Source organism: Anser anser (genome assembly GCF_964211835.1).
Source record: "Anser anser genome assembly, chromosome: 13".
NCBI classification, from domain to species: Eukaryota; Metazoa; Chordata; class Aves; order Anseriformes; family Anatidae; genus Anser; species Anser anser.
The window spans coordinates 8,256,236-8,280,524 of NC_139734.1; the positions used below are offsets into that span (position 1 = coordinate 8,256,236).

Genomic DNA, 24,289 nt, shown 5'->3' on the forward strand with positions numbered 1-24,289 from the left:
CATCAGCATGGGCCCGCGTGTGAGCACGGACACGCGTGGCCGAGCACGCGCGCGGGGAGACCCGGGTGAATGCGTGCACACGCGCGTGGGTGGGCCCGCTGGTGCGAGCACACGCGTGGCCGTGAGCATTCCCACGGGGGGGGGGGGGGGGCGCACACGCACGCGTGTGTCACGGGGACCCGGGGGCCCTGTTGTCCGTCCGTCTGCGTGTCCGTCCCCACCGCGGGAACCTCTGCGCCCGCAGCTCCCCACGCAAAGCCCCTTCCTCGCTGCCCCCCCACCCCCCCTGCGCGTTCGTGGGCACAGCCCCGCGCGTGCACGCGCATATGTTCCCCGGTGTGCGCTCGCCCCGTGCCCGTGCACGCCCGTGCACGCGTGGGCGGATGCAAAAAATGCCCGCGCGCGGCGGGGGGGGGGGGGGGGGGCGGTGCCTGCGCTCACCTGTGCCGGGGCGCGCCCGGCGTGCCCGCGCACGCGTGGGTGCGCTCACCCGCACACGCGCAGCCCGGCTCCCCACGCGCACACCCGCGGCGGCGACGCGGGGGCTCCCGCGCGCACGTGGGCGGCGCACACACGCATGTGCACGGCGGCGGCGCGTGTGCTCGCCCCTGCCCGTGCACGCGTGCTCGGGGCCGTGCGTGGGCCGCCCGCGCCGCAGCGGCAGCGGCAGCGGCCGGAGCAGGCTGGGGCTTGCGGCGCAGGGGCAGGGCCGGGGCTGCCTTGCAGAGGCGGGGGGGGGGGGGGCGGGAGGGGTGGGGGGGGCGCGCGGGGCCGGGGGGGGGCGCGCAGCGACCTTGCACCGGCATCGGCGGCGGCTCGGGGCTGCAAAGGTGCGTGCCCCGGAATATTTTGGGGGGGGGGGGGTGGGATGCGCGGCCCCACGCTTGGGGTGGTGGCGGAGGGGGGGGTTGTGCATGGGGTGCGGGGGGGGGGGAGACAGCAATGCGGTGCCGCCGGTTTGCTCCCCCCCCCCCCCCAGTAAAAAAAAATAAGCAACCCACGCTCGTTGCTGCGCGGGGAGGAGGCAGCGCCTTCGCTGGGGCTTGGAGGGGAGATGGGGGGCTCCCAGCAGGTGCCCCCCTCCCGGCCCTGCCGCGCTCCCCTCGGCCCGCAGCGCTGCCAGGTAGGTGCCCCCCCACCCCCTGCATGCGGGGAGCCCCGGGACCCCCCACCCTGTCCTGCCCCACAGCGCCGTGGGGATGCTCCCATCCCTTCCCAGGGTCGGGTGGGGGTGCACGGAGAGCCCCCCCCATTCCCCCCCAGCACCCTGGGGAGGGGCACCCATGGGTGGGGGCAGCGCGGGCTGCGGGGTGGGCAGGGGGTGGCCGTGGTCCTGGTAAGCGGGGGCAGTGGGGGGGGGGGGGGGTTGCAGAAGGGGTGACAAAGAGTTGGGACACCAAAAATAATAAAATGAAAAGCTCACGGTGTGTCGGGGGGGGAGGCTCCGCGCCCATTTCAGGGCTCTCCTTGTCCTGGCAGGGCTGTCACCCCCGGGCGAGCGGTGGGGAGAAGATGGCCGAGAAGGTGGTGGCCGGGGACCTGTTCCTGCGGCAGGCGCGGGAATCGGTGTCGTCCCTGGACTCGGACAAGCTGTCCCCCGTCTCACCCGAGGCGGGCGGCGAGGAGTCGTCGGACAGCGAGGGCGAGCAGGAGGGCAGCACCCACAAGCTCATCCGCAAGGTGTCCACCTCCGGGCAGATGCGGAGCAAGGTGAGGGGCGCGGGGACCCCCAGCTCCTGTCCCCTCCTCGCCACAACCCCCCAACCTTTGTGGTTTTGCTTTTTTTTTTTTTTTTTTTGGTATTTTTGTATTTTTGTTTTTCCTTCCCCTCCCAGCCATTGCTGTGGGTTGGCGGCTTGTGCGCGGCGCGCCGTTTTGGTAGATCCTACAAAAACGTGGGGTGCTGCCATGGGCGCGGGGGCATGTGGGGTGCTCAAGCCGGTGGGTCCGGGCTGTGGGGGCTCTGAGCCCTCGGTGCCATTCGGGGACCGCTGGCCCCTTGCGGTGCTGTGCCTGGGGGTGCCGGGGGGGGCTCGCCCCCAGCCAGACGGCCGGGCAGCGTCCCCGCGTCCCCCAGGCTGGGTGTCAGCGCCTGTCCTCTCGGCCACATCCTGCCCAGCGCGGCAGTGAGCCATGCAGGAGGCGATGCTGGGGACGGACGGCGGGCGGGAAGCACGTGCGCCGGCCGAGGTGGCCTCTGTGCACCCATACTGGGGGGGGGCAGCACCCCGCAGACCCGGGCTGGTGCCTAATTAGCACGCGGTTAATGAAGGAGGGGGAGCCCGATGCTAGGGTTCCCGAGAGATGCCCGGCTCAGTGACAAGGAGGGGGGACCTATTTTTGGGCGTCCTCGGCTGTACTCCTGGCCGCTGCTGACAATCGGGGTCTGCAGGCACCTGCTGAGTTTTGGGGCCCCCACCCCACCGCTCGGGGGGGCGAACATGGCCCCCACATCATGGTGCTGTCCCTACGGGGACAGGGCAGGGCGAGCATCCCGTCCCGATCTCTGCTGCGCCCTCCCCTGTCAGCGTGCGCCCCAAAAGACAGCCTGCCCCCCACCCCCGAGTGCCCCCGTCCCTCCCCATCCGTCACGCCCCCCCCGTACCCCCACACCTCCAGCTCGCCTTTCTGCGGGCTGCAATTGCCGGGGCGCCCCGCGGGGCGCTTTGTGCCGGCCCTGGTGCGGAGGCGGCGAGGCCATTGTGCTCGGTGACAATGACAGCTGCCAGGCGCAGGTGCCCCCGCCGGGCTGAATGGCCCCAGGACGGGTGGGGGGCCTTGCTGCCACCCCCTCTTCCTCCTCCTCCTCCTCCTCCTCGCTGCGGCTGGGGACTGCTGGTTCCCTGCACCGGAGCTGGGGGGGCTGTGGGCATCGGTGGGGACCATGGGATGGGAGCGTCCCTATGGGGTGAGTGCCCCCGTGGCTTAGCAGCCATTGGGTTTTGGGGGTCGCCATTCCTGCAGTCCCAAATTCCTGCTGCTGGGGTACACCGCAGGTGCTCGGTGGGGCTGGGGGGTCCCCACGTGCAGCATCCTCCCGTGGGGCACCCCAACAGCGAGCGCTCCCGTTCCTGGCCGGAGGCGCCGGGCATCCTGCAGGACCTGAGTGTGCCCAGGAGGGGCCGAGCCGTGCCCGTGGGGGTCGGGTGCTGGTGTCAGGCGATGGGGAGGGTTGGATCCCGGCCGCTGGAAGAGGGTGGCGAGGAAAGACCCGTGGGGCCAGCCCTGGAAACCTCCTTCCTGCAGCACGCGGCTCCTGGCCGAGCATCCCCGTGGCACAAAGAGGCACGGGGGGGCAGCTCCGTCCCCGGCCACCGGTGGAGCTGTGCTGGGGCTGTCACCCACGGCGTGGCCTCCTCTGGGGTAACCCCAGCCGTGTGGGGATGCTGCTGGGTGGCGGGGCTGGGGCTCAGCTGGGACGTGTCACTGCTGGGTGCTGGGCTGAGGCAGGCGCTTGTCTTGGGGAGCTGCTGGCTGGAGCCCCATGCTTTGGGGTCCCCCGTATGCTTTTGGGTCCCCCTGTGTGCTCTGAGGTCCCCTGTATGTTTTGGGGTCCCCTGCATGCGTTGGGGACCCCTTGTGTGCTCTTAGATCCCCTGTGCGCTTTGGGGTCCCCTGCATGTTCTTAGGTCCCCTGTATGCTTTGGGGATCCCCTGTATGCCTTGGGGTCCCCTGCATGCTTTGGGGTCCTCCTGCATGCTCTGAGGTCCCCTGTATGGGTTGGGGTCCCTCTGCGTGCTCTGGGGTTCCCTGTGTGCTTTGGCTTCCCCATGAGTGGCGTGCTCAGCTGTCCCTGGCACACTTTGGGGTCCCCCGGTGTGCTTCAGGGTGCTCTTCCAGGCCGCGAGGTCTCCTTCACAATTCAGGGTCCCCCTGTGTGCTTCAGGATCCCCATGCATGGTTTGGGGTCCCCCTGCATGCCCCGAGGTCCCTGCGTGCTTTGGGCCCCCCCGGAGGTCTCCCCGTGGAGATGTTCCCAAGCCCACGTGCCCGCGCAGCGTGCCGCCGGCCGCCCGGCACAGACGTCACCCCCGAGCCCCGCGCGGTGCCACCAGCACCAAAGCCCCAGCCCCAGCGGGGCCGTGGCGAGGGGACCAGGCCCTGCTCGGTGGCACGGGCAGGGAGGGACCAGCGCCTGGGCCGTGCAGATAGCCCCGGTGGCACCGGCCGGATGTTTGTGAGGTTTCTCAGCCGCGCTGCCCTCGCCTCGCTCACACTTTCCGTTGTGCACGCGCCGCATCCCCGACCCCCCGTGAATTTTGCAGCACCCCCCTCCCCCCCCCATTTTCCTGCGTGCCAGCGCTGGGGCCGGAACCATGCAAGGGTCCCTGCAGCACGGGGCTCGGGGGGGCTGAGCTCCTGCCCTTGCAGCAGGACCCGTCCTCGGGGCACGGGGCTGCAGCCGAGCCCGGAAGCGCCCCGGCACGCTGCAGAGCCTGATAAAGGTTTGCAGCCGACCGCAGCCCACGGCTCGCGCCCTGACACTGCTGCGTCTGGGGGGAACGAGGCCGGGCCCCGCTGGAGCCCAGTGCCTGCCCCATGGGCTGGAGCGGGGACGATGCCCGCGAGATGCAGGTCGGTGCGGCGGTGGGTCCTGGGCCCCCCTCTCCTCCTCCTGCTCTTGGCGCTTTTTGCTCCGAGTGGGGAGTTTTCCAGGGAGAAGGCGCTTGCTGGTGTCGGGGCGTGGGGGTGGCTCTGCCTTTTGGGATCTGCCCCAGCCGGGTTGCGTTCTGCACAACCCCTGCGTCGCCAGAGCTTCTGGTGCCCAGGGGGGGCCGGGGGGCTGCCAGGCTGCAGCGCTGGCACCTGCCGGGCCGGATCCTGCCGCCCGCCTGGCCCCCAGCCAGGCAGAGCCAGGCTGCGGCGCTGGCTGCGGACCCCGCTGCGCCAGCACCGAGCCGCTGGCACCCACCCTGTGTCCCCTTGCTCCTTGGCACCGGGAGCTCCTGGTCCTCGCCATCAGGAGCCCCCCCCCGCCGCGTCCTCCTGCTCCACACACCACCAGGAACCTCTCACGTGGTCATCACCGTCCGCTCCTCGCCATCACGGACCCCCCGCATCCCCTCGCCATCACGAGCCCCCTGTTTCCCCCCAGTCCTCCTCATGGCCCCCCCATCCCCGTGGTCATTGCCACGGTGCCCGCCCTGAGCCCCTTTTGAGGGTTCCCCTGGGGGGGCCGCGGGAGCTGATGTTCCCCTGGTCTCTGCAGAAGAGCGTGAAGGAGGGGCTGCTGCTGAAACAGACGAGCTCCTTCCAGAGGTGGAAGAGGAGGTACTTCAAGCTGCGGGGCAGGACGCTTTATTACGCCAAGGATGCTAAGGTAGGCGGGGGGGGGCCTCCCGAGCCCCCACCGAGCTGCCCGCGGGGGGCTCGAGCCTGCAAGCTCAGCAGCGAGCTCCGCTTTGCCCCTGCAGTCCCTGATCTTCGACGAGGTGGACCTGTCCGACGCCAGCGTGGCCGAGACCAGCACCAAGAACATCAACAACAGCTTCACGGTGAGGGCCGGGGGCTCTCCGCGGGCACCCCCGTGCCGCTGCAGCGGGCGGTGGTGCTGGAGCTGACACGAATGTGCCGTGGGGTTTGCAGTGGGGGGGGGGGGGGTCCTAGGGGCTGGCTCCCTGTGGGGTGGCCTTACAAGGGGTCGTGGGGTCCGTGGCCTGCTGCAGGTGATCACGCCTTTCCGGAAGCTCATCCTGTGCGCCGAGAACCGCAAGGAGATGGAGGACTGGATCGGCGCCCTGAAGTCCGTCCAGAAGTGGGAGATCCACGAGGTGGGACAGCCGTGGGCACGTGGGGTCAAGAGCCCCGAGGCTGGTGGTCCCGTCAGCTGCCACCTGGTCCAGGGAGGTCCTCAGAGGCAGGCTGGGGGCTCGGGGGGTTCCCAAGGACGCTGACGGAGCTGGCTGTGCCCCGCAGGCCACGCAGTTCAACATGGAGCACTTCTCGGGCATGCACAACTGGTACGCCTGCTCCCACGCCAGGCCCACCTTCTGCAACGTCTGCCGCGAGGCCCTCTCAGGGGTCACCTCCCACGGCCTCTCCTGCGAAGGTCAGCACCGGGGGGGCTCACCCGGCCCCAGGGGGACGTGGGGTGATGCCCGTGGCCGTGGGGTTGGGGACCTCACTCCTCTTCCTCCCCTCCCAAGTGTGCAAGTTCAAGGCGCACAAGCGCTGCGCCGTCAGAGCCACCAACAACTGCAAGTGGACCACGCTGGCCTCCATCGGCACGGAAATCATCGAGGACGAGGATGGGGTGAGCGTCCCCCCCACCGCCCGTGGGGGTCCCTCACGGCAGGGCCACCTTCACCAGGTGGTGAAGGTGATGGGAGGTGACACCGGGACATCCCCTGCCCTCCTCGTCCCTGGTGCCTGGGGGCCACCCCTGCGCTGCGGCAGGGTGGTGGCACGCAGGTGACACCTGCCCCTCTCCGCAGGTGGCCATGCCCCACCAGTGGCTGGAGGGGAACCTGCCCGTCAGCGCGCGCTGCGCCGTCTGCGACCGCACCTGCGGCAGCGTCCGGAGGCTGCAGGACTGGCGGTGCCTCTGGTGCAAAGCCATCGTAAGGATCTGCCCCCCCCTTCCCCTGCGTGCGCCCCTGGGGAAGCTGAGGCTGGCGGCGTTGGTGCCGTTTCCCCCGGCTCCTGCCTCAGCTCGCACGAGTGTCCCCGTGCCCCCCAGGTCCACAGCGCCTGCAAGGAGCTCTTCGGGAAGAGGTGCCCCCTGGGCCAGTACAAGGTGTCCATCATCCCGCCGACTGCCCTGAACAGCATCGATTCGGATGGTGAGTCGGGGAGGGGACGGGGCTCCGTGAGCTCCGTCTCTGCAGGCTCTGCCTGGTGGCACTGCGCCCGCTGCCTCCCGGCACGCTGGGGGTAGCAGCATCAGTAGGTTCCAGAGTGAACGTCACCCGGAGCTGTTCCCTCACCGCCTCCCGCACCCTCTCCGGAGGGGCCCAGCTGGCCTCCGCCGAGCGAAATCTGTTCCTCTCCTCCGGATATTTCTTCTCTTGTTCTTTAATGATTTCCACCGCTCCGCTCAGCCGGTGGCTCATCTGCTGCTCGTTACTCATCAGGATGCTGTCAGGGCAACCATCACGCGGCTTCTCCTCCCTCTTCAGAGCCGTGCCTGCTCCATCCAGCCTGGGGACCGGGGTGGCCGAGGTGTCCCCAGGCCGGCTGCGGGCCAGCTCTTATCGATCCTCCCGCCTCAGGCACATTTCATTCCCTGTCTCATTTCTCTAAAAGCACGCTGCCGGCTGCCAAGCCTCCCCGCGCAGCCGCATCATCTGCACCCGCCCGCCAGGTTGGCAGGGCTGGGCGGGACGCCGCAGCCTCCGGGGGCGGCGGGTCCCCGGGGGGCACCGGGTGCCACTGGGGCGGAATGGGGATTCCCACCTGGCTGTGCTGGGGCGGTCCCCACAGCAAGGAACGGAGCCCCCCGCCTGCCACCCCTGCTGCCCCCCGTGGAGTGGCAGGCTGGGGACAGGAGCCAGCTCCGTGACTCACTGGGTGCCTGCGGGGGCAGCGATGGGGAAGGAACCAGACTCGGCTCTGCCCCTTGTGCTGGCCTGGCACAGCCTTGCCTGTCCCTGTCCCTGCCCCTGCCCCTGTCCCTATCGCATCCCCTTCCCCTTCCCCTTCCGTGTCTCCATTCCCATCCACCACCTCATCCCTTCCCATTCCCCGTCTCCATCCCCATTTCCATCTCCATCCCATCTCCAATATCGTCCCTTCCCCATCCTTGTCCCGTCCCATTCCTTTCCCCATGTCCATCCCCTCTCCACCTCCATCCCATCCCATTTTCATCCCACCTCCATCCCCTTCCCCATCTCCATCCCCTCCCCTTCCACTTCTCCTTCCTTATCCCTTCCACATCCTTGTCACCATCCCCTCTCAACCCCGTCCCCATCTCTTTCCCTGCTCCCACCCCTCTCTGTCCCCTGACACCCCCGGTTGCCCTCCTGGTCAGGCACAACGTGGTCGGGGGCTCCAGAAGTGCCTCCTTCGATGTCCTGGGGGCCGGGGGCAGGGCTGGGGCTCACGCCCGCGTGCTCCCCGCAGGTTTCTGGAAGGCCACCTGCCCCTCCACCTGCTCCAGCCCTCTCCTGGCCTTCGTCAACTCCAAGAGCGGGGACAACCAAGGCGTCAAGTTCCTGCGCAAGTTCAAGCAGTTCCTCAACCCGGCCCAGGTCTTCGACCTCATGAACGGGGGCCCGCACCTGGGGTAAGCGCCGGCACGGGGGTGGCACCGGCAGGAGCCCGGCGGGACCCCCCCAGCGCCCTCCTCCTGCCCCCACGCAGGCTGCGCCTCTTCCAGAAGTTCTCCACCTTCCGCATCCTGGTGTGCGGCGGCGACGGCAGCGTGGGCTGGGTGCTCTCCGAGATCGACGCCCTGGGGCTGCACAAGCAAGTGAGCAGGAGGGCACTGCGGGGACAGCGCGCTGCCACGTCCCCCCCGCCGGCCCCCTCTCCTCATCCCCCGGGGAACGCGTCCCCGCTGCCGCCACCTGCAGCACCCAAGGGTGCCGCGTGATGGGTGCTGGGTGTGGGGCTCGGGGTGGGCGCCGGGGCTGAGCCCCCGTCCCCGTCCCGCAGTGCCAGCTGGGCGTCCTGCCCCTGGGCACCGGCAACGACCTGGCGCGGGTGCTGGGCTGGGGCAGCCTCTGCGACGACGACACCCAGCTGCTGCAGATCCTGGAGAAGCTGGAGAGGGCCACCACCAAGATGCTGGACCGGTGAGCGCGGGGGCACCGGGGGGCTCGGCTCGCCCCCCAGGATGGGGTTCCCGGGGCGGGATGCAGGCGTCTGTGGTCTCTGCTCGGCAGGTGGAGCGTGATGACCTACGAAGCCCCCAAGCAGTCCCCACCGGCCCTGAAGGAGGAGGAGGACGGGGACTCCAACATCCAGGTGGGCACCTCTGGGGACAGAGGGCCTGGGGGGATGTCCCTGGCATCCCGTCAGGGATCAGATGGGGAGAGGTCCCGCCTGGGGAGTAAGAATGGGGCAGTGTGGCATGAGATGAGCACGGCAGGGCTCAGCCTGGCACGTGTCCTTGTCCCAGTGCCAAGGGGGTGGTCAGACAAGCCCGTGTCCTGGCTCGGGACACCCGTCCAGGTGTCCCAGCCCGCGCTGTCCCCTCCCAGGCCCAGATCTCCCACTACGCCGACTCCGTCGCCTTCCACCTGGCCAAGATCCTGGAGTCGGACAAGCACTCGGTGGTGATCTCGTCCGCCAAGTAAGGGGGAGCTGGGGCCGGGGGTGACGGGGCTGGGGGAGCTGAGCCCCCCAGTGCTGCTGAGCGCTCCCCCAGGACCAGGCCATGCTCTGGCCGGTCCCATCGCCCCCCCCAGCCGCTTCTCTCGGCAGGTTCCTCTGCGGCACCGTCAATGACTTCGTGGCTGAGGTTGGCCGGGCGTACAAGAGAGCAACCGAGAACAAGCAGGAGGCCGAGCTGATGGCGAGGAAGGTGAGGGGGAGGGAATTTGGGGTGTGCGCCTGGGGGCAAAGCCCCAGGGTGGCTGGGGGCCTGGTGGAGATGTGCGTGCCATGGGGGTGCACGGACACTTGGGGTGCCCAGGACAGCACAGGGTGCCCAAGCTCTCAGGGTGCCCAGGCCCTTGGGGTGCTCAGGCAAGCATGAGGTGCTCAGGACCCTGGGGTGCCCCATCGAGCACACGGTGCCCGGGCATTTGGGGTGCCTGGGCACTTGGGGTGAGCACGTGGGCGCCCCGCAGTGCGCCATGCTGAACGAGAAGCTGGACTCGCTGGTGCGGGAGCTGACCGAGGAGGCTCAGGCCATCGTGGTCCCCGAGGGGACGCCGCAGGCCACCCCGGCCGACACCAAGGAGCTGGAGAAAGGCGGCTTCAACCCCAGCCCCGTGCCCCGCATCTTCAAATCCAAGGAGCAGCTGATGCTGCGGGCGAACAGCCTGAAGAAAGCCCTGCGGCAGATCATCGAGCAGGCGGAGAAAGGTGAGGGGGTGCCGTGGGGGCGGTGAGGGGTCTGTGCCTCGGTTTCTCCATCTGAAGCCTCAGCATGGCAGCATTGCTGCGCGGTCCCAGAGGAACATCACTCCTTCTCCGGGGCATTTCTCTGATGCCGGTGGAGATCCCAAATGCAGTGGCAGCCCCAGGGATGGGGGGCAGCTTTTGGGACACGAGATGGGTGCCCTGGGCCCGCTGCCAGGCCTGTGTTTGCACCCAGCTGTGGACGAGCAGAACAAGCAGACCCAAGCCTACCGTGCCAGCACAGTCCCCAGCAAGAAGGACAGCTCGGAGGAGCTCAATAAGGAGGAGGAGAGGCTCTGTAAGGCGCTGTTGTGGCACACAACATGGTTTTATTTTGGGGGGCGGGCAATGGGGAGAGCCGTGGGATGGGCTCATTCAGCAGCAACCCACCACGTCCAGGCTCCCGGCGGGAGACGGTGACCTCCGCCACGTCGTCCATCCTCCTGGAGCGGCCGGACACCTTCGGCAGCCTGCAGTTCCCCGAGGACCCCGGCGCGCTGTGAGTCTGGGGTCCCAACAGCCCCCCCCGGGAGCTCCCAACCACGGCTCCGACGGGTTTTGTGCTGCGCGTCCCGGTGCCAGCCCTGCTGTGCCTGCTGCTTTCAGCCACTTCTCGGAGAAATGCGTCATGAACAACTACTTCGGCATCGGCCTGGATGCCAAGATCTCGCTGGAGTTCAACAACAAGCGGGATGAGCACCCCAAGAAGTGCAGGTTGGCTGCGACCCCCCCCGGGAAAAACATGGGCTGCTTGCCCCACCACGGTGGGAGGAACCACTGGGAGAACTGGGAGTTACCACTGGGATACTGGGATGCTGGATGGCACTGCTGGGATGCTGGGGGGGGGAAACGCCAGGATGCTGGAAGGGACCACGGGGATGCTGGAAGGGACTGCGGGGACGGCGCACAGGGATGCCAGGAGGTGTTGGTGGGTCACTGGGGAGCTGGCAGCAGTGGGGGGAGCCTGCGGCCCCGCTCAGCCCCCCCGCTGCGCCCCGCAGCAGCCGCACCAAGAACATGATGTGGTACGGGGTGCTGGGCACCAAGGAGCTGCTGCAGCGCACCTACAAGAACCTGGAGCAGCGGGTGCAGCTGGAGGTACGGGGCCGGGGCCGGGGGCGGCATGGGGGGGGGGGCACGGCGCGGCGGCCCCCAGGCTCAGCCCTCTCTTGCAGTGCGACGGGGTGCCCATCTCGCTGCCCAGCCTGCAGGGCATCGCTGTCCTCAACATCCCCAGCTACGCCGGGGGCATCAATTTTTGGGGAGGCACCAAGGAGGACAACGTGAGTGCGAGGCGGGGAGGGAGGCGGGGGGAGCAGCACGCCTCTGCGTCATCCCGGGGGGGCTCTGGAGGGGGTAAGGCTGAGCCCAGCCTGGTTGTGCTGGCCCCCCGCAGAACTTCGGAGCCCCGTCCTTCGACGACAAGAAGCTGGAGGTGGTGGCCGTCTTCGGCAGCATCCAGATGGCCGTGTCGCGGGTCATCAACCTGCAGCACCACCGCATCGCCCAGGTAGGGCCGGGGGGAGGTTTTGGGGCACCGAGCCCGGCGCTGCCGCGGTGCCAGCCCCGACCGTGCGCCCCCGCAGTGCCGCGTGGTGAAGATCACCATCCGCGGGGACGAGGGCGTCCCCGTGCAGGTGGATGGAGAAGCCTGGATCCAGCCGCCCGGCGTCATCAAGATCCAGCACAAGAACCGAGCCCAGATGCTGACCAGGGACCGGGTGAGCCTCACGTGCCGGGACGGGGGGGGGGCTCAGCGGCCGCGCGGGGATGCGGCGCAAGCTGGGGGGGAATCTCCTTGCCCCCCCCCGCAGGCGTTTGAAAGCACCCTCAAGTCCTGGGAGGACAAGCAGAAGGGGGAAAGCTACCGTGCGGCCGCGCGGCCGCGGCTCAGCTCGCAGCAGTCCATGGAGTACCTGACGGAGGAGGAGAGCAGCCTCCTGCAGCAGCTCTCGCGGGCGGCCGAGAGCCTCATCGCCAGGTCAGGGTGGGGGCCGAGGGGGCCGCGGTGGCCGCGGGGGACGGCCCTGCTCCATCCCGTCCCCGCCGCAGGATCCACGAGGCGGCCAAGGCTCACAAAGCCGTGGAGCAGGAGCTGGCCCACGCCGTCAACACCAGCGCCCTGGCGCTGAGCGAGGCGCTCTCCAACAAAGCCGCCAGCACCGCCGAGGTGAGCGGGAGGGGTGGGGGTGTGATGCCCCCCGACCCGCACCCCCAGCTCGATGCCCACCCCTGTAACCTTTCCCCCTCTCCCCCCCCCCCCCCAGTTTCTCAGCAGGAACGCGGCCGTGGAGGTGGTGCTGAGCATCAAGGCGCTCTACGCCGAGACCAGGGCGTTCCTGGAAGGGAAGGCGGTGAGTGCGGGGCCGGGGACCCCCCCGAGCCCCCCAGCTGAGGGGTCCCCCCCGCCGGCGGGTGGCAGCAGGGCTGGGGACGGTCCCTGTCCCCCGCAGCTGGACTCGCCCCAGGAGGAGGAGGCGCTGCAGGGCCCCCTGAGCGCGCTGGGCCAGGAGCTGCAGCGGCTGCTGGACATCCACTGGCTGGTGCCCATCGCCCACCCTGCGGAGGAGGTGGGGGCTTAGGGATGGGGTAGTGGGGGGGTGAAGGGGGGGGCACAGGAGCACGCTCAGCCCCAGCTCTTGCAGGAGAGCGGTGGCAGTGCCAACAAGGGCAGCTTCAAGCTTCGCCTCAACATCCCCAAGCCCAGGAAGGACAAGGCGCAGAAGCAGAAGGCCAACAGCGCGCTGCCAGGTGAGGAGGGGACGTGGCTCCATGCTGACCCCCCCCACCAGCCCCATGAGGGGGACAGGGCACGTCCCTTCCGTACCTTTATCACCAACGCCCTTAGGGTGCAATTTCTCTCCTAACAGCCGTACAGAGCCACCCCGCTCTGTATCTCCAACCCCACTGCACCTGGGGGGAGCAGCGGGCTCTGGTGCTGCTCAGCCCCTTGGTGGGTTTGGCAAAGGGGAGGCGTTGGGGTGCTCCACCCGTGTAGGAGAAACCCCCTCCACGCTGAGCGAGGGCAGTGGGAAATGGGGGGTGCTGTCTGCCCCCACGCTGCCCCCTCCTGTCCTGCTGCCCCCATTCTACCTCTGGGTTTCCTCCCCGCCAGCGGACAAGTGGGGCGCTGAGGAGGTGGCTGCCTGGCTGGAAGCGCTGGGTTTAGGGGAGTACAGAGACATTTTTGTCCGGCATGACATCCAGGGCTCAGAGTTGATCCTGCTGGAGAGGAGAGACCTGAAGGTACCGCTCCTCTCCCGGCCCCCCCTGCAGACCCTGGTTCCGGGGAGCATCCTTAAGCTCCTCGGCTCCTTTCTCTCCTCCCCGCAGGACCTGGGCATCACCAAAGTCGGCCACATGAAGAGAATCCTCCAGGCCATCAAGGAGCTCAGCAACCCGCCCTAGGCTGGCAGCAGCACAGGGGGCCTGGGTCCCCGCTGCCTCCTGTGTGTGTGTGGAGCCCCCCCGCTTGCCTTGCTTTGTCTGTTCGTCCCCCAGCGTCCCTGGAGCCGCTGCTTCTCGCCGAGCCTGCGAGGCTGGAGGCACCAAAGCGGAGATTTGGTCCTGCCAGCACTGGAGTGGCGGGGTCACTACAGGAGCCAGGGACCTGGGCTGCAGTGTGGGGCCAAAGCAGAGATCCCCCCCCCCGCCCCTTTCCCCAGATGGGTATTTAAGCTGTGTAAATATTTGGAGAAGAAATATTTATTGCTGCTGCTGGTGTGGTGTCATTGCTTTAGGGAAGGAGGGGGAAAGGGGATGGGACCGGGACCCTTCCAGCCTCTCATCTACTCCTGCATCACCTCCACAAGCCTCCAGCAGCCACCACTACAGCCACATAAGATATACACAGTATTTTATTGACAGTTCTACATCGCTTCTTTTTTCCCCCCTCCCTGTCCCTCCCCTTCAAGTAAAAACAACCCCATTATTTTTATGTACACAGTGCTCCCAGAGCAGGACACCCAGCTATTTACAGGCTATGTACAGAGGCAGGGCTAGCTTTTCAGCTTCTCCTCCAACTTCAGCATGTCCATGGGGGTCATTTTGGCGACCTCAAAGAAGAGCCTGGAAGGAGGCGCAGGGGGTTAGAGCTCAGCACCAGCCCTGGTACCCCCGGCAGAGCCCCCCAGCTCCCTGCAGGGCCCAAAGGCTGGTGCTGGGACGCTCACCTGTGTGAGTATTTGGTGCGCACAGCCTTCAGCTTGTCGTGGGGCTGGTACGTGAGCAGGAAGTTCAGCCTCTTCACCAGGGGGTGCAGGTCCTGCGCGCGGTACCCGCTGTAGTACTCCAGTGTGGGGGTCTGCGAAGCGACACGGTGTGAGCCAGGGGCTCCCCTGCAAGGTGGCGCCTCCCCTCCCTGCCCACCCGCGGCCCCGCGGCTCACCCAGCCGCCCAGGTTCTTCATGGTGAGCGCCAGCAGCAGGCAGCTGGCGGCCAGCTTGGAGGGGCGCTCCCGCGCGTAGTCGTACTCCTGCAGGGTCATCTCGCAGAGGAAGCGGGCGAGCGTCAGCGTCTCCATGTTGGCACGGGCGCACTGCGGTCAGAAGGCTCAGGTTTTTGTGCAGCACCACCCCGGCGTCCTTCTCTGGGGGCGCGGGATGCCAATCCCACACCCCCGGAACGACACCGTCGCCCCCCAACCCTGCTGCGGGGACCTGGCCGCCCCCCCAGTGCTGCAGGTGGCCCCCGGGGAGGTGGCAGGAGGGGACAGCCGCCCACCTTGGCGAAGCGCCGCAGGAAGCGGTAGGGGATGGGGATGTTGATGTCGAAGTTGAGGGTGCGGAGGATGCTCCTCTCCATGGCAACGAGCTCTTCCCGCTTGTAGGCGTCGTCACAGATGTAGAGGAAGTCATCCACGCATGGCGGGCACCGCTCCTGCGGGGAGGAACTGCTCAGCGCCCTCACAGGGCCTCATCCTGACAACGCTTAAGGGATCCTACAGAGTTTGCAGGCCCTCTAGGGGCACATCTCCTGCCGGGACCATCACAACGTCCACCTGGGCTGAACCCCGGTGTCCTGGTTGTTTCTGCACAGTGGAGAAGAACCAGATCTCCGGGAGGCAGGATCCAGCCCACCAGGGCCACATTTGCAGCCCCTGGGATGGGAAGGAGGAGCACAGGGATGGACACGCCACCTTCAGTTCCTCGGGGTCCCAGCATTCTCCAAAACGCACCCCAACACCGCACCCCGGGAGTCACCTCGAATTTGGAGGCGATGAGGATGGCGGTGGAGCCGATGAGCTGCAGCTTGTCCTTCATGCTCACCACCTCCACCAGGTAGTGGTCCACCAGCTTCACCGCCAGGTACAGCGTCTCGTGGTTCAGCTCAAAGTTCTCCTGCAAGGACACGGGGTTGTGGGGCAGGAGGGATTAGGAAAAAGCTCCCCCCAAAATCCTGAGGCACCCACAGGCTCACCCCCAGCACCGGAAGGGGGGAAGGTGAGCTCTGCACTGGGGATGCTTGTGGGTCCCATACACTAAGTGGGGTGGGAGCTGCTCTGCAAAACTCCAGGCCCCCTCCCCACACCCACCTACCTGCACCTCCACCATCCAGTCCACCAGGATGGCGCGCATGTCCCCGCTGATGTCCACCTGCTTGTCCATGTAGTCAGGGAGCAGGAACTTCTCCTGCCAAGGCAGCAGATGTCAGGGACTCTCAGACACCCCCACACCCCAAAAAAGGCCCCCTCCCACCCCACACAGGCCTCCCCAGCAGGCATCACCCACCTCCCTCTCCCGCATGTAGTCAAAGATGTCCTTGGCATATTGGGCATTGGCATAGGGGTCGCCCAGCTGCTCCTTGTCGATGTCCTCCAACACAGGTGCCTGTGGGATGGAGGAGGCTGCAGTGAGGGGGAGGCTGGGGGGGGCTGGCAGAGCTCTGTGGGGAGGCAGCCCCTCCCCACCTGCCCCACAGCCCCCACTGGCGGTGCTTGGAGGAGGAAGGATGAGGTTTAACCCCCAGCTCCCATCCCACCACACCCCAAGCAGCTCCAAGGCCCGGAGATGTCCCGGTGCCACCAGGACAGGACCCGGCTGCACCCTGGGGTCCACAGCCTGGCACAGCTTCGGTACCTGCACAGGCTCCTCAGGCACGGGATCTTTCTCAGGCTCTTCAGGATCCTCTGTCGGGGGCGTTTTTCTCAGGGACCTGGACAGGATAAGGACGTCAGTAGGGGGACACATCTGGCTGCCAAAACCCCATCCATCCACTGCCTGCTCCCATCACCCCAAGGAAGCCCCCCACCGCCGCAGCGGCCTCCCACCCCAGCCCCATCTCACCTGGGTACTCACTTTTTCAGGTTGACTTCGTTGTTCTTGGCTACCCCCGTGGCAGTGGGGGCCCTCAGCGCCTTGCGGGGGGCAGATTTCACCCCATCCTTCTTCCCCGCCACCGCCTGGTTCTTGTGAGCCTGGTTTTGGGGTGGGGGAAACAAGGACGGCAGGGAGAAAGGGTGAGGTGAGCCTTGGGGTGCTGCCAGGAGGGCAGCACAACCCCCTCCCCACAAAGAGGCACTCACGTTGGTGAGGTCCCCGAACGCCGACCGCTTCTTGGGCCCCCCCTGGGGCGAGGACGGGGACCGCTTGGCCTGGCAGCTCTCCTCCTGCAACAGAGCGGGGTGAGGGGGCGCAGGGGGCACCCCGCTGCGAGGGCCCCCCCGTCCCCACGGCCCAGCCCGGCCTCACCTTCTCGGGGGGCACATTCTCGGTAACGGGGGCCCCCTTGCCGGCTCGGGGCTGCTTCGTGCTCAGCGTCTTGGCGTTGCGTGCCACCGGCATCCTCTTCTTCGGCCTCTGCGAGCAAAGAGAGGGGGCACGTGTACGTGGGGGAACCCAAATCCCAACGCACCCCTCCCGCAAAGGTGATGAAGGGCTCAGTAAACCCACAGACCCAAGTATGTGTGGAGGCCCAAATCCCAATGCACTCCCCCAAGGGAAGAGAATGCAGGGCTCAGTGACCCCATAGACCCCAATTATGGGGGGGCACACGTATGGGGAGACTGCAGATCCCAACACACACCCCCAGGGAAGAGGATGCAAGGCTCAATGACCCCATAGACCCCAAGCACAGGGGGGAGGACCACACATGTGGGGGGACCCCAAATCCCAACACCTACCCCCAGGAAAGGGGACACAGAGCTCAGTGACCCCATAGGCCCCATGTATGGGGGGGGTACATGTATGGACGTACCCCAGAGCCCAACACATGCCCCCAGAGAAGAGGACGCAGGACTTAGTGACCCCACGGACCCCACGTATGGGGGGCACACGTATGGGGGACCCCAAATCCCAACACCTACCCCCAGGGAAGAGGATGCAGGGCTTAGTGATCCCATAGCCCCCATGTATGTGGGGGCACATGTATGGGGGTACCCCAAATCCCAACACCCCCCCCAGGGAAGGGGACACAGGGCTCGGTGACCCCATAGCCCTCAAGCAGGGGGGGCAGGCACATGTATGGACGTGCCCAAATCCCAATACTCCCCCAGGGAAGCGGATGCACGGCTCAGCGACCCCGCACACCTCACATACGGGGGGAACACACGTATGGGGCACCCCAAACCCCAACACCCCCCCCAGGGAAGGGGACGAAGTGCCCAGCGACCCCATATCCCCCCTAACACCGCCTCTGCCCCCCAGGGAAGGGGCCGCAAGGTCCAGTGACCCCCTGGCACGGGCGGGGGGGGTCCCCGGGAGGGGTCCTCATGAGGAAATGGGGGTGCCGTGGGGCTGGGGGGGCCCACACGGCCCCATAGGGCCCGGTCCCCGCTCACCTGCGCAGCCGCCGCCGCCGCCGCCGGCCCCGGCTCTTTTGAAAGTAGCAGCGCGGCGGCGGCGGCCGGCACTGGCCGAGCCTCGCGGCCAATCAGCGGGCGGCGTGCGCGGCGCGGCGGCCAATGGGAGCGCCGGCAGGGATGCGGTTGCTAAGGGGAGGGGGGAAAAGTTTAAAATTCGGCCGCGCTGCCCAATGCCGGGCCGCGGCGGCGGCGGCGGGGCGGGGGCTGCTGGGGGCGGTGTCATGGCGGGGGAGGTGTCATGGCGGAAGGGGCGGGTATACCGGCCGCGGGGTGTCATGGCGGCGGCGCTGCCCGCGGGGCGTGCTGCGCCCCTACCGGGACGTTACAACGTGTTTTTATCGGCTAAGTAGCAACCTCGCTTGTGGCGGCACAGCCAGATTTGTCGCTAATCGACCTGTGAGCAGGCTACGGGAGCAGAGCTTCCCTGCAGAACCTCCCCGCTCCCAGTTTGTCCCTCGGAAATCCAATATCCCAATTTACCATTTGGAAATCCCAGATCCCAGTTTATCCTTCAGAAACCCCAGATCCCAGTTTATCATGTGGAAATCCCAGATCCCACTTTATCCTTCAGAAACCCCAGATCCCAGTTTATCGTGTGGAAATCCCAGATCCCAGTTTATCCTTCAGAAACCCCAGATCCCAATTCATCATTTGGAAATCCCAGATCCCAGTTTATCCTTCAGAAACCCCAGATCCCAGTTTATCGTGTGGAAATCCCAGATCCCACTTTATCCTTCAGAAAGCCGGGATCCCAATTTATCATTTGGAAATCCCAGATCCCAGTTTATCCCTCGGAAACTCCAGATCCCAGTTTATCTCGCAGAAACCCCAGATCCCAATTTATCATTTGGAAATCCCAGTTCCCAGTTTATCGTGTGGAAATCCCAGATCCCAGTTTATCCTTCAGAAACCCCAAATCCCAATTTACCATTTGGAAATCCCAGATTCGAGTTTATTGTGTAGAAATCCCAGATCCCAGTTTATCCTTCAGAAACCCCAGATCCCAATTTATCATTTGGAAACCCCAGATCCCATTTTATCCCTCGGAAATTCCAGATCCCAGTTTATCTCGCAGAAACCCCAGATCCCAATTTATCATTTGGAAATCCCAGATCCCAGTTTATCCCTCGGAAATCCCAGATCCCAGTTTATCCTTCAGAAACCCGAGATCCCAATTTACCATTTGGAAATCCCAGATTCGAGTTTATTGTGTAGAAATCCCAGATCCCAGTTTATCCTTCAGAAACCCCAGATCCCAATTTACCATTTGGAAATCCCAGATTCGAGTTTATTGTGTAGAAATCCCAGATCCCAGTTTATCCTTCGGAAACCTCGGATCCCAATTTATCATTTGGAAATCCCAGATCCCAGTTTATCCCTCGGAAATCCCAGATCCCAGTTTATCCTTCAGAAACCCCAGATCCCAATTTATCATTTGGAAACCCCAGATCCCAGTTTATCCTTCGGAAATGCCACATCGCTGTGTTTATCCTTCGGATATCCTCTAGGGTAGCCCCACACCCACCGCCTGGGAAACTGGGACGCGTCCCGCCGCCGCTGGAAACTCGGTGGAGTAGCAGCCTTGGGGTGTGATCCCCGGCCAAAAATCCCCCTCCCGGTGTGCCTGTGGCGGCGCGGGGGCGAGCTGCCCGTGCCGGGACTGGTCGGTGTCTGCCTGGGCTCGGCGTGGTGCAGCCGGCTTTTCCAGTCCCTGCAGTGCCGCCGCCGTTGGGAGGCTCGTGGGTGCGCTGAGAGCGCAGCCAGCCATGGTGGGAGGGATGGGGGAGAGATGGAGGGACAAGGACCGGCCCCTGTGAGGCGCACACGGGAGGTTCGCTCCAGGATGGCTTCCCGGGAAGAGCCTTAGTCTTGAGAGAAAGAGCAAGTGCAGGGAAGCGTTGTTTGTGGGACCTACACGGACGGCTTTTCCCCCCTCTCCCTTTCCCAGGCTGAAAGCTTTCCTTTTCCAGGCTATGATAGGCCCGACTCGTTGCTCCTCATGGCCCAGCGCCAGGAGCAGCAGCGGGAGGCATGGAGCTGAGCGGCGCAGGCAGGGCTGAGTTTCAGCGTTTAATTTCTCCTCTCTTTTCACCGTTAATTGCAGGGGAGGGACATTGTGGCTAAAGGGGGATGAAAGCTGGTGGTGACACAATGCAGGTGGTTGGAGGCACCACCACGCCTCTATCCCCTGCAGTCCCTTTTGGGGATGTGGGAACCGGCCTGCGGGCTGGAGTCCCTCGGGGATGGGGCTGGCAGGAGCTGGGGCTCGGCAGCTTCGTTTCCTGAACCATGAGCTTTTGCTTTTATTCACTAGAAAGAGCAAGCTCATTCCCTGGAAAGCACAGGTCACCTGCTGGCATGTGAAGCACGAAGGGAGGCACAGAGTAAGGTGAGGGGCGAATGGTGGTGGCCCCTCGTCCCTCCTCACTTGGTGGCCGATTTGATCTTCTGGATGGCGTACGGGCTGGACTCCTTGGGCATCCAGATCTCCTCCCCGCCGCAGCCCTGCTGCTCGGCCGCCCCTTCCATGGCTGCCGTCAGCTCGGGGCTGAAGATGCTGTCGGTGGCGCGGTAGGTGCGGGTGAGGCGGCGGAAGGAGGAGTCGGAGGAGCTGTCGTCGGGAAGGTCCTCGTCCTGCTCGTCCCGCAGCTTGGTGCGGCTCGGCTCCGAGTTGCTGCCCGGGCCCTGCAGAGCCTCCCTGGCCTCCCGGAGGAAGGCTGCCTTGGGGCTGATGATGCACAGCAGCAGCGCGAGGCCTGCCGAGACCCCGCAAAGGAAGTAGAGGCCGACTTTTTCCGGGACGTCTGGTGGGAGAGAAGAGCAAAGAGAGGCACCGCGGTGCAAACCCCCACCGCGGCATGCAGGGTACCTGGGCCTGGAGACCCCCCCACCCTGGCACGTGGGGGCCACGTACCCCAGAGCTGGGCAAAAGCTGTCAGGGAGCTAGTAAAAATCATCCTGTCTTCCCGGAGCCTGGAGAACCTGGGCCCTTTGTACCAGCCACCTGCAGTGAACAAGGGGGATGTGAGGGGCCAGCCCCCAGCCTCCTCCCCTCTGCCCTCGGGGCGCTCCTCTGCGAGACCTCCTCCTCCCCCCAGCAGAAAGCATCTCCCCAGCCTCTTTGCTTGGAGACGTGGACCTATGGGGTCCTTCATCCACGGGGGAGCACGAGCTGGTCTCTCCCCCCTCCCCGAATTACCATGCATGTAGTCCGAGAGCACGAAGGGATCCGAGGTGTCGGGGCCTGCCTCCTCCAGCAGCTGCTTGGGCACTGCAACGAGACACACGAGACACACGCCGCTCTGAGCATCACCACCCTGCTCGTCCCCAGGGGCTGCGTCCCCAGCCCCACGGCCAGCTCCTGGTGCTGCTCTCACCGCAGGTGTAGGAGACCCGCAGTTGCTTCTTCGTGCCAGGCAGGCACGGGTCCCCGAAGGTGGCCCAGTCAGCGGCCACGGTGCAGTTTCCCTTGCGGTGACACTTCTTGGAGACCCTCCTCAAGGCGTCCGGAGCCAGGCACTCTGCAGAGACACGCGGTGTGGATCTCTGGCCATCAGCACAGAGCTCCTGCACGATTCCCGGACGCAATTTGGGCTCGAACCATGTCCCCCCAGTACCGATATGGGGTCCCCCGGCGTTTGGGGCATCGCACTCAGGCTTGCCCCGCAGGAATCGTCCATAATGCGCGGAGTAAATGGCCAGGACGGATTTTGGCCGGCACTGCAGCCTCAGCACGTTGTTCTCGCACACCGTCTTGACCCGATGGTTGTCTGGGGGTGGGGTGACACCGCAGGGTGTCCCAACACAGCCCAAATCACCCCAAACCCCCTCCTCTTACCCAGCCACGGGTTCGAGAGGTGCCCCCGTGGTGCTGCCCACCTGGCCGGCACTTGTAGGACGCGATGAGGTACTTGTGTGTCCCGGGGCACGGGTCTGGCCCAAAGACTTGGCTGTGCACCGAGAACTGGCACCACTGCTGGTCCTGACACTCGGCCAGCAGCTTCTGCAGGGCAGAGCAGGGCAGACGTGAGCACCAGCAGTGAGACCCCAGGCTGATCTCACCTCGGTGCTGTCGCTGGGCTCGGGGCCAGGCCCTCACCCCACAAGAGGCGTCCTGTGGCTGCTGGCACCCCCACCGCGGTCACTCGGCCTCGTGGGTGGCTTTGGTGGCTGCTTCCCTGTGCCCACGCAGCTGCGAGCGGTACCTGTGCGGGCAGCACAGCACCGCAGCGCGACATGTGTGCGTGCAACACCTGTGCGGGTGTGTGGAGCGACGCAGCCCCGTGCAACGCTCACACGGGCGTGCACGCTGCGCTCGTGCAGGTGTGCACGCCGGCACAGCACCCACGCACGCTGACACGGCTGCGTGCAGGCGTGCACACTGACGCAGCGCTGCAACGGGCACCCGCGGGGCCCCGTGCAGCACCTGCAGGCGCGTGCACCCCCGCAGCTTCATGCAGAGCCGCACAGCTCCGTGCAGCAGCGCCCTTGCAGCCCCCCCCGGCCCCCCCCCCCCCAGCACGGCCCCGTGCAATGCGCGCTCACGGCCACGAGGTGGGGACGAGGCTGCGCGCCGCACCCTGCCCCGCCGGAGTCCCCGCTGGTCCGGAGGGCAGGGGACATCCCGGGGACATCCCGGGGACATCGGCCTTTGCTTTGAGGGCCTCCCCCCAGCCTGCTCTCGCCGGGACCCAGCGCAGGAGGTGCCACCCCCCCGCCCCGATCTCCCAAAAATGACCCAGGAAAAGGGTGCCAAGGGTTCCCCGCGCTGCCACCAGCAGCGGGACGCTGCCCTTACCAGGTGGGCCGTGGGGGACATGCACTCGGTGCTCTCCTGGGACGCGTCGCCCGGGCTGGGGCAGAGGTTGGGGCTGGGCACGCGGCGCCCGTAGAAGGCGCCCAGGATGCTGATGGTGGTCTTGCGAGGGCAGAGGATGAGGAGCTGCTCCCCGTCACACGTGTGGACGGTGTGGTTCCTCAGCACCTTGCGTAGGTACCCTGGATGTGGGGAGCGGGGACGAGACGGAGGTGATCACCGGAGATGGTCACCCAGAGATGGTGAGCAGAAATGACCACCAAGAGATGACCATCAGCAGATGGCCACCAAGAGATGATCACGTAGAGATGACCACCAGAAATGATCACCAGAGATGACCACCCAGAGATGACCACCAGGAGGAGATGATCACTAACAGAGGGTCACCAGAGATGAGGAGAGCCCCCCACATCAGTGCGAGCCTTTCCTAGCCCACATCCTTTCGGAGTCCTTCTCTCCTCAGACTCCCAGCATGGGGTATTTCTCTCTCTTAATCCTACCTACTCTGTGTCCCAAACCACTTACCCTATTATTTTCCCCCTGTTATTTGGAGGTTTGGAAGTGGAGACAGGACAGGACGCCATGTGCCAGGGAGGATGCAGAATGCTGAGGGACGCAGGACGCAAGATGCTGGGGACACAGGGCACAGCCAGCAGCCTGGCAGCCCCCAAACCCACACAAACAGGTGGGAGCCTCAGCTCCCAGCCCTGCACTTGTCCCTCTGTCCGTCTGTCTGCAAACCAGTGCTGGGTTTGGCACAAAGAGTCCCTTTCACCTTCCCTGTGGCCGCAGGTCCATGGAGCCACCCCCGTCCAAGGGGGACAGCAGGGACGTGGCTGGGGCTTTGTGCTTCAAAGCTGAGGCTCCCCCGGTGACGGAGGAACCACGCCGCCTCCACCCGGCACTGCCACACGCTTGCTTAGACACTTTTTGGGGCGAAATGGCAGCGAGGAGGCTGCCGTCAGATTTTGTGAGTGATTATCCTCGCCTGCCGCTGCCGCTGACTCAGTCCCCGTTGCTGCGGTCGTGCAGTTGGCTCTGCCCAGATGAAATCACATCCTCCCCGCCGCGCTCTGGGGCACCTTTCTGGGTGCTGGGGCAGGCTGGGTGGGTGCGGGGCCGTTCCTAGCACATCTCCCATGGGGTCTTGCCCTTGGTGTGCCCTGAAACCGTGCACCCCGCAACTGCCCCCCACCCAAACCTTGCTTGCGCCCCAGCACTCGTGGTCCCCGATGTCCCTTGTCCCCCGTGTGCCACTCACCGCCGAGCTCCGGGCTGGCCTCCATCCCTGCGGACAAGCAGAGGAGGACCAGGGCCACCACGACCGCGGCCACCATGGTGCCACCGCCCCGCTCTGCCGCTGCCCACTGGTCCCCGCGGCAGCTGGCGCCGGGGCGGGGGCTGGCACGGCGGTGACAATGGCTCCTTCTGTGCCCCGCGGAGGGACCGGGGCCGCTTCGGACAGCTGTGGCTGCATGGGGACCGGGAGGAGGGGACACGGTTTTGAAGGCTCTGTATGGCCGAGCAGGTGCTCGGCAGCTGAGCAGATCGAGGGGGCTCAGCTGGGTCCCCAGCCTGCCCCCCGCTCTCCCCGGGGGGGATGCAGGCGACCACCCGGATGCACGTGTGCCCTAATCTCCATCTCGGCACATGTCCGGTCATT

At 66.2% G+C, this 24,289-nt stretch overlaps 3 protein-coding genes across 7 annotated transcripts; 1 reads left to right on the forward strand and 2 right to left on the reverse strand.

Annotated features, from left to right (window-relative positions):
- Positions 1 to 913: 913 nt before the first annotated feature.
- On the forward strand, positions 914 to 13,725 carry DGKK (diacylglycerol kinase kappa). Of its 4 annotated transcripts, none has more exons than XM_083797516.1 (30): positions 914 to 1,123; positions 1,480 to 1,710; positions 5,211 to 5,321; positions 5,416 to 5,496; positions 5,668 to 5,772; positions 5,918 to 6,050; positions 6,148 to 6,254; positions 6,436 to 6,561; positions 6,681 to 6,783; positions 8,063 to 8,225; positions 8,303 to 8,411; positions 8,597 to 8,736; positions 8,827 to 8,908; positions 9,145 to 9,236; positions 9,368 to 9,467; positions 9,736 to 9,973; positions 10,206 to 10,307; positions 10,409 to 10,508; positions 10,616 to 10,723; positions 11,011 to 11,107; positions 11,185 to 11,292; positions 11,406 to 11,519; positions 11,596 to 11,730; positions 11,824 to 11,990; positions 12,062 to 12,179; positions 12,277 to 12,363; positions 12,463 to 12,579; positions 12,646 to 12,760; positions 13,125 to 13,255; positions 13,343 to 13,725. In XM_083797516.1, exons 1-30 carry the CDS (start codon positions 1,055 to 1,057, stop codon positions 13,415 to 13,417), a joined length of 3,564 nt encoding a protein of 1,187 aa, XP_083653642.1. In that variant the 5' UTR covers positions 914 to 1,054; the 3' UTR covers positions 13,418 to 13,725. The 4 variants fall into 4 exon arrangements, with proteins under 4 accessions (XP_083653642.1, XP_083653643.1, XP_083653640.1 ...); XM_083797517.1 differs by having other exon boundaries at positions 12,655 to 12,760; XM_083797514.1 differs by having other exon boundaries at positions 12,277 to 12,579.
- Positions 13,726 to 13,850: 125 nt separating this feature from the next.
- CCNB3 (cyclin B3) lies at positions 13,851 to 17,906 on the reverse strand. Its single transcript, XM_083797523.1, has 12 exons — positions 17,787 to 17,906; positions 16,699 to 16,806; positions 16,533 to 16,616; positions 16,306 to 16,424; positions 16,087 to 16,162; positions 15,739 to 15,837; positions 15,547 to 15,639; positions 15,211 to 15,348; positions 14,732 to 14,887; positions 14,397 to 14,546; positions 14,182 to 14,312; positions 13,851 to 14,077 (listed from the first exon to the last, which is right to left on the reverse strand). The coding sequence occupies exons 2-12, from the start codon at positions 16,789 to 16,791 to the stop codon at positions 14,008 to 14,010; spliced, it is 1,209 nt and encodes a 402-aa protein (XP_083653649.1). The 5' UTR covers positions 16,792 to 16,806; positions 17,787 to 17,906; the 3' UTR covers positions 13,851 to 14,007.
- A 2,182-nt stretch (positions 17,907 to 20,088) lies between these two features.
- LOC310880963 (protein eva-1 homolog C-like) lies at positions 20,089 to 24,245 on the reverse strand. Of its 2 annotated transcripts, XM_083797522.1 has the most exons (8): positions 23,888 to 24,245; positions 22,609 to 22,808; positions 21,690 to 21,813; positions 21,428 to 21,580; positions 21,188 to 21,331; positions 21,010 to 21,081; positions 20,725 to 20,814; positions 20,089 to 20,614 (listed from the first exon to the last, which is right to left on the reverse strand). In XM_083797522.1, exons 1-8 carry the CDS (start codon positions 23,961 to 23,963, stop codon positions 20,235 to 20,237), a joined length of 1,239 nt encoding a protein of 412 aa, XP_083653648.1. In that variant the 5' UTR covers positions 23,964 to 24,245; the 3' UTR covers positions 20,089 to 20,234. The 2 variants fall into 2 exon arrangements, with proteins under 2 accessions (XP_083653648.1, XP_083653647.1); XM_083797521.1 differs by lacking the exon at positions 20,725 to 20,814 and having other exon boundaries at positions 23,888 to 24,094.
- Positions 24,246 to 24,289: the final 44 nt, after the last annotated feature.

What these genes read in the sequence shown, in the direction of transcription:
- DGKK (XM_083797514.1), top strand. Translation starts at nt 1,055, where the DNA reads ATGGGGGGCTCCCAGCAGGTGCCCCCCTCCCGGCCCTGCCGCGCTCCC. An exon ending in TAAGGAGGAGGAGAGGCTCT is followed by an intron (nt 10,308 to 10,408) that starts GTAAGGCGCTGT and finishes CACCACGTCCAG; the next exon opens with GCTCCCGGCGGGAGACGGTG. An exon ending in GAGCACCCCAAGAAGTGCAG is followed by an intron (nt 10,724 to 11,010) that starts GTTGGCTGCGAC and finishes TGCGCCCCGCAG; the next exon opens with CAGCCGCACCAAGAACATGA.
- CCNB3 (XM_083797523.1), bottom strand. Translation starts at nt 16,791, where the DNA reads ATGCCGGTGGCACGCAACGCCAAGACGCTGAGCACGAAGCAGCCCCGA. An exon ending in AGAATGTGCCCCCCGAGAAG is followed by an intron (nt 16,617 to 16,698) that starts GTGAGGCCGGGC and finishes GCTCTGTTGCAG; the next exon opens with GAGGAGAGCTGCCAGGCCAA. An exon ending in CGCACCAAATACTCACACAG is followed by an intron (nt 14,078 to 14,181) that starts GTGAGCGTCCCA and finishes GCCTCCTTCCAG; the next exon opens with GCTCTTCTTTGAGGTCGCCA.
- LOC310880963 (XM_083797522.1), bottom strand. Translation starts at nt 23,963, where the DNA reads ATGGTGGCCGCGGTCGTGGTGGCCCTGGTCCTCCTCTGCTTGTCCGCA. An exon ending in CGCCGGGGGACCCCATATCG is followed by an intron (nt 21,332 to 21,427) that starts GTACTGGGGGGA and finishes GTGTCTCTGCAG; the next exon opens with AGTGCCTGGCTCCGGACGCC. An exon ending in AGCTTTTGCCCAGCTCTGGG is followed by an intron (nt 20,615 to 20,724) that starts GTACGTGGCCCC and finishes CTCTCCCACCAG; the next exon opens with ACGTCCCGGAAAAAGTCGGC.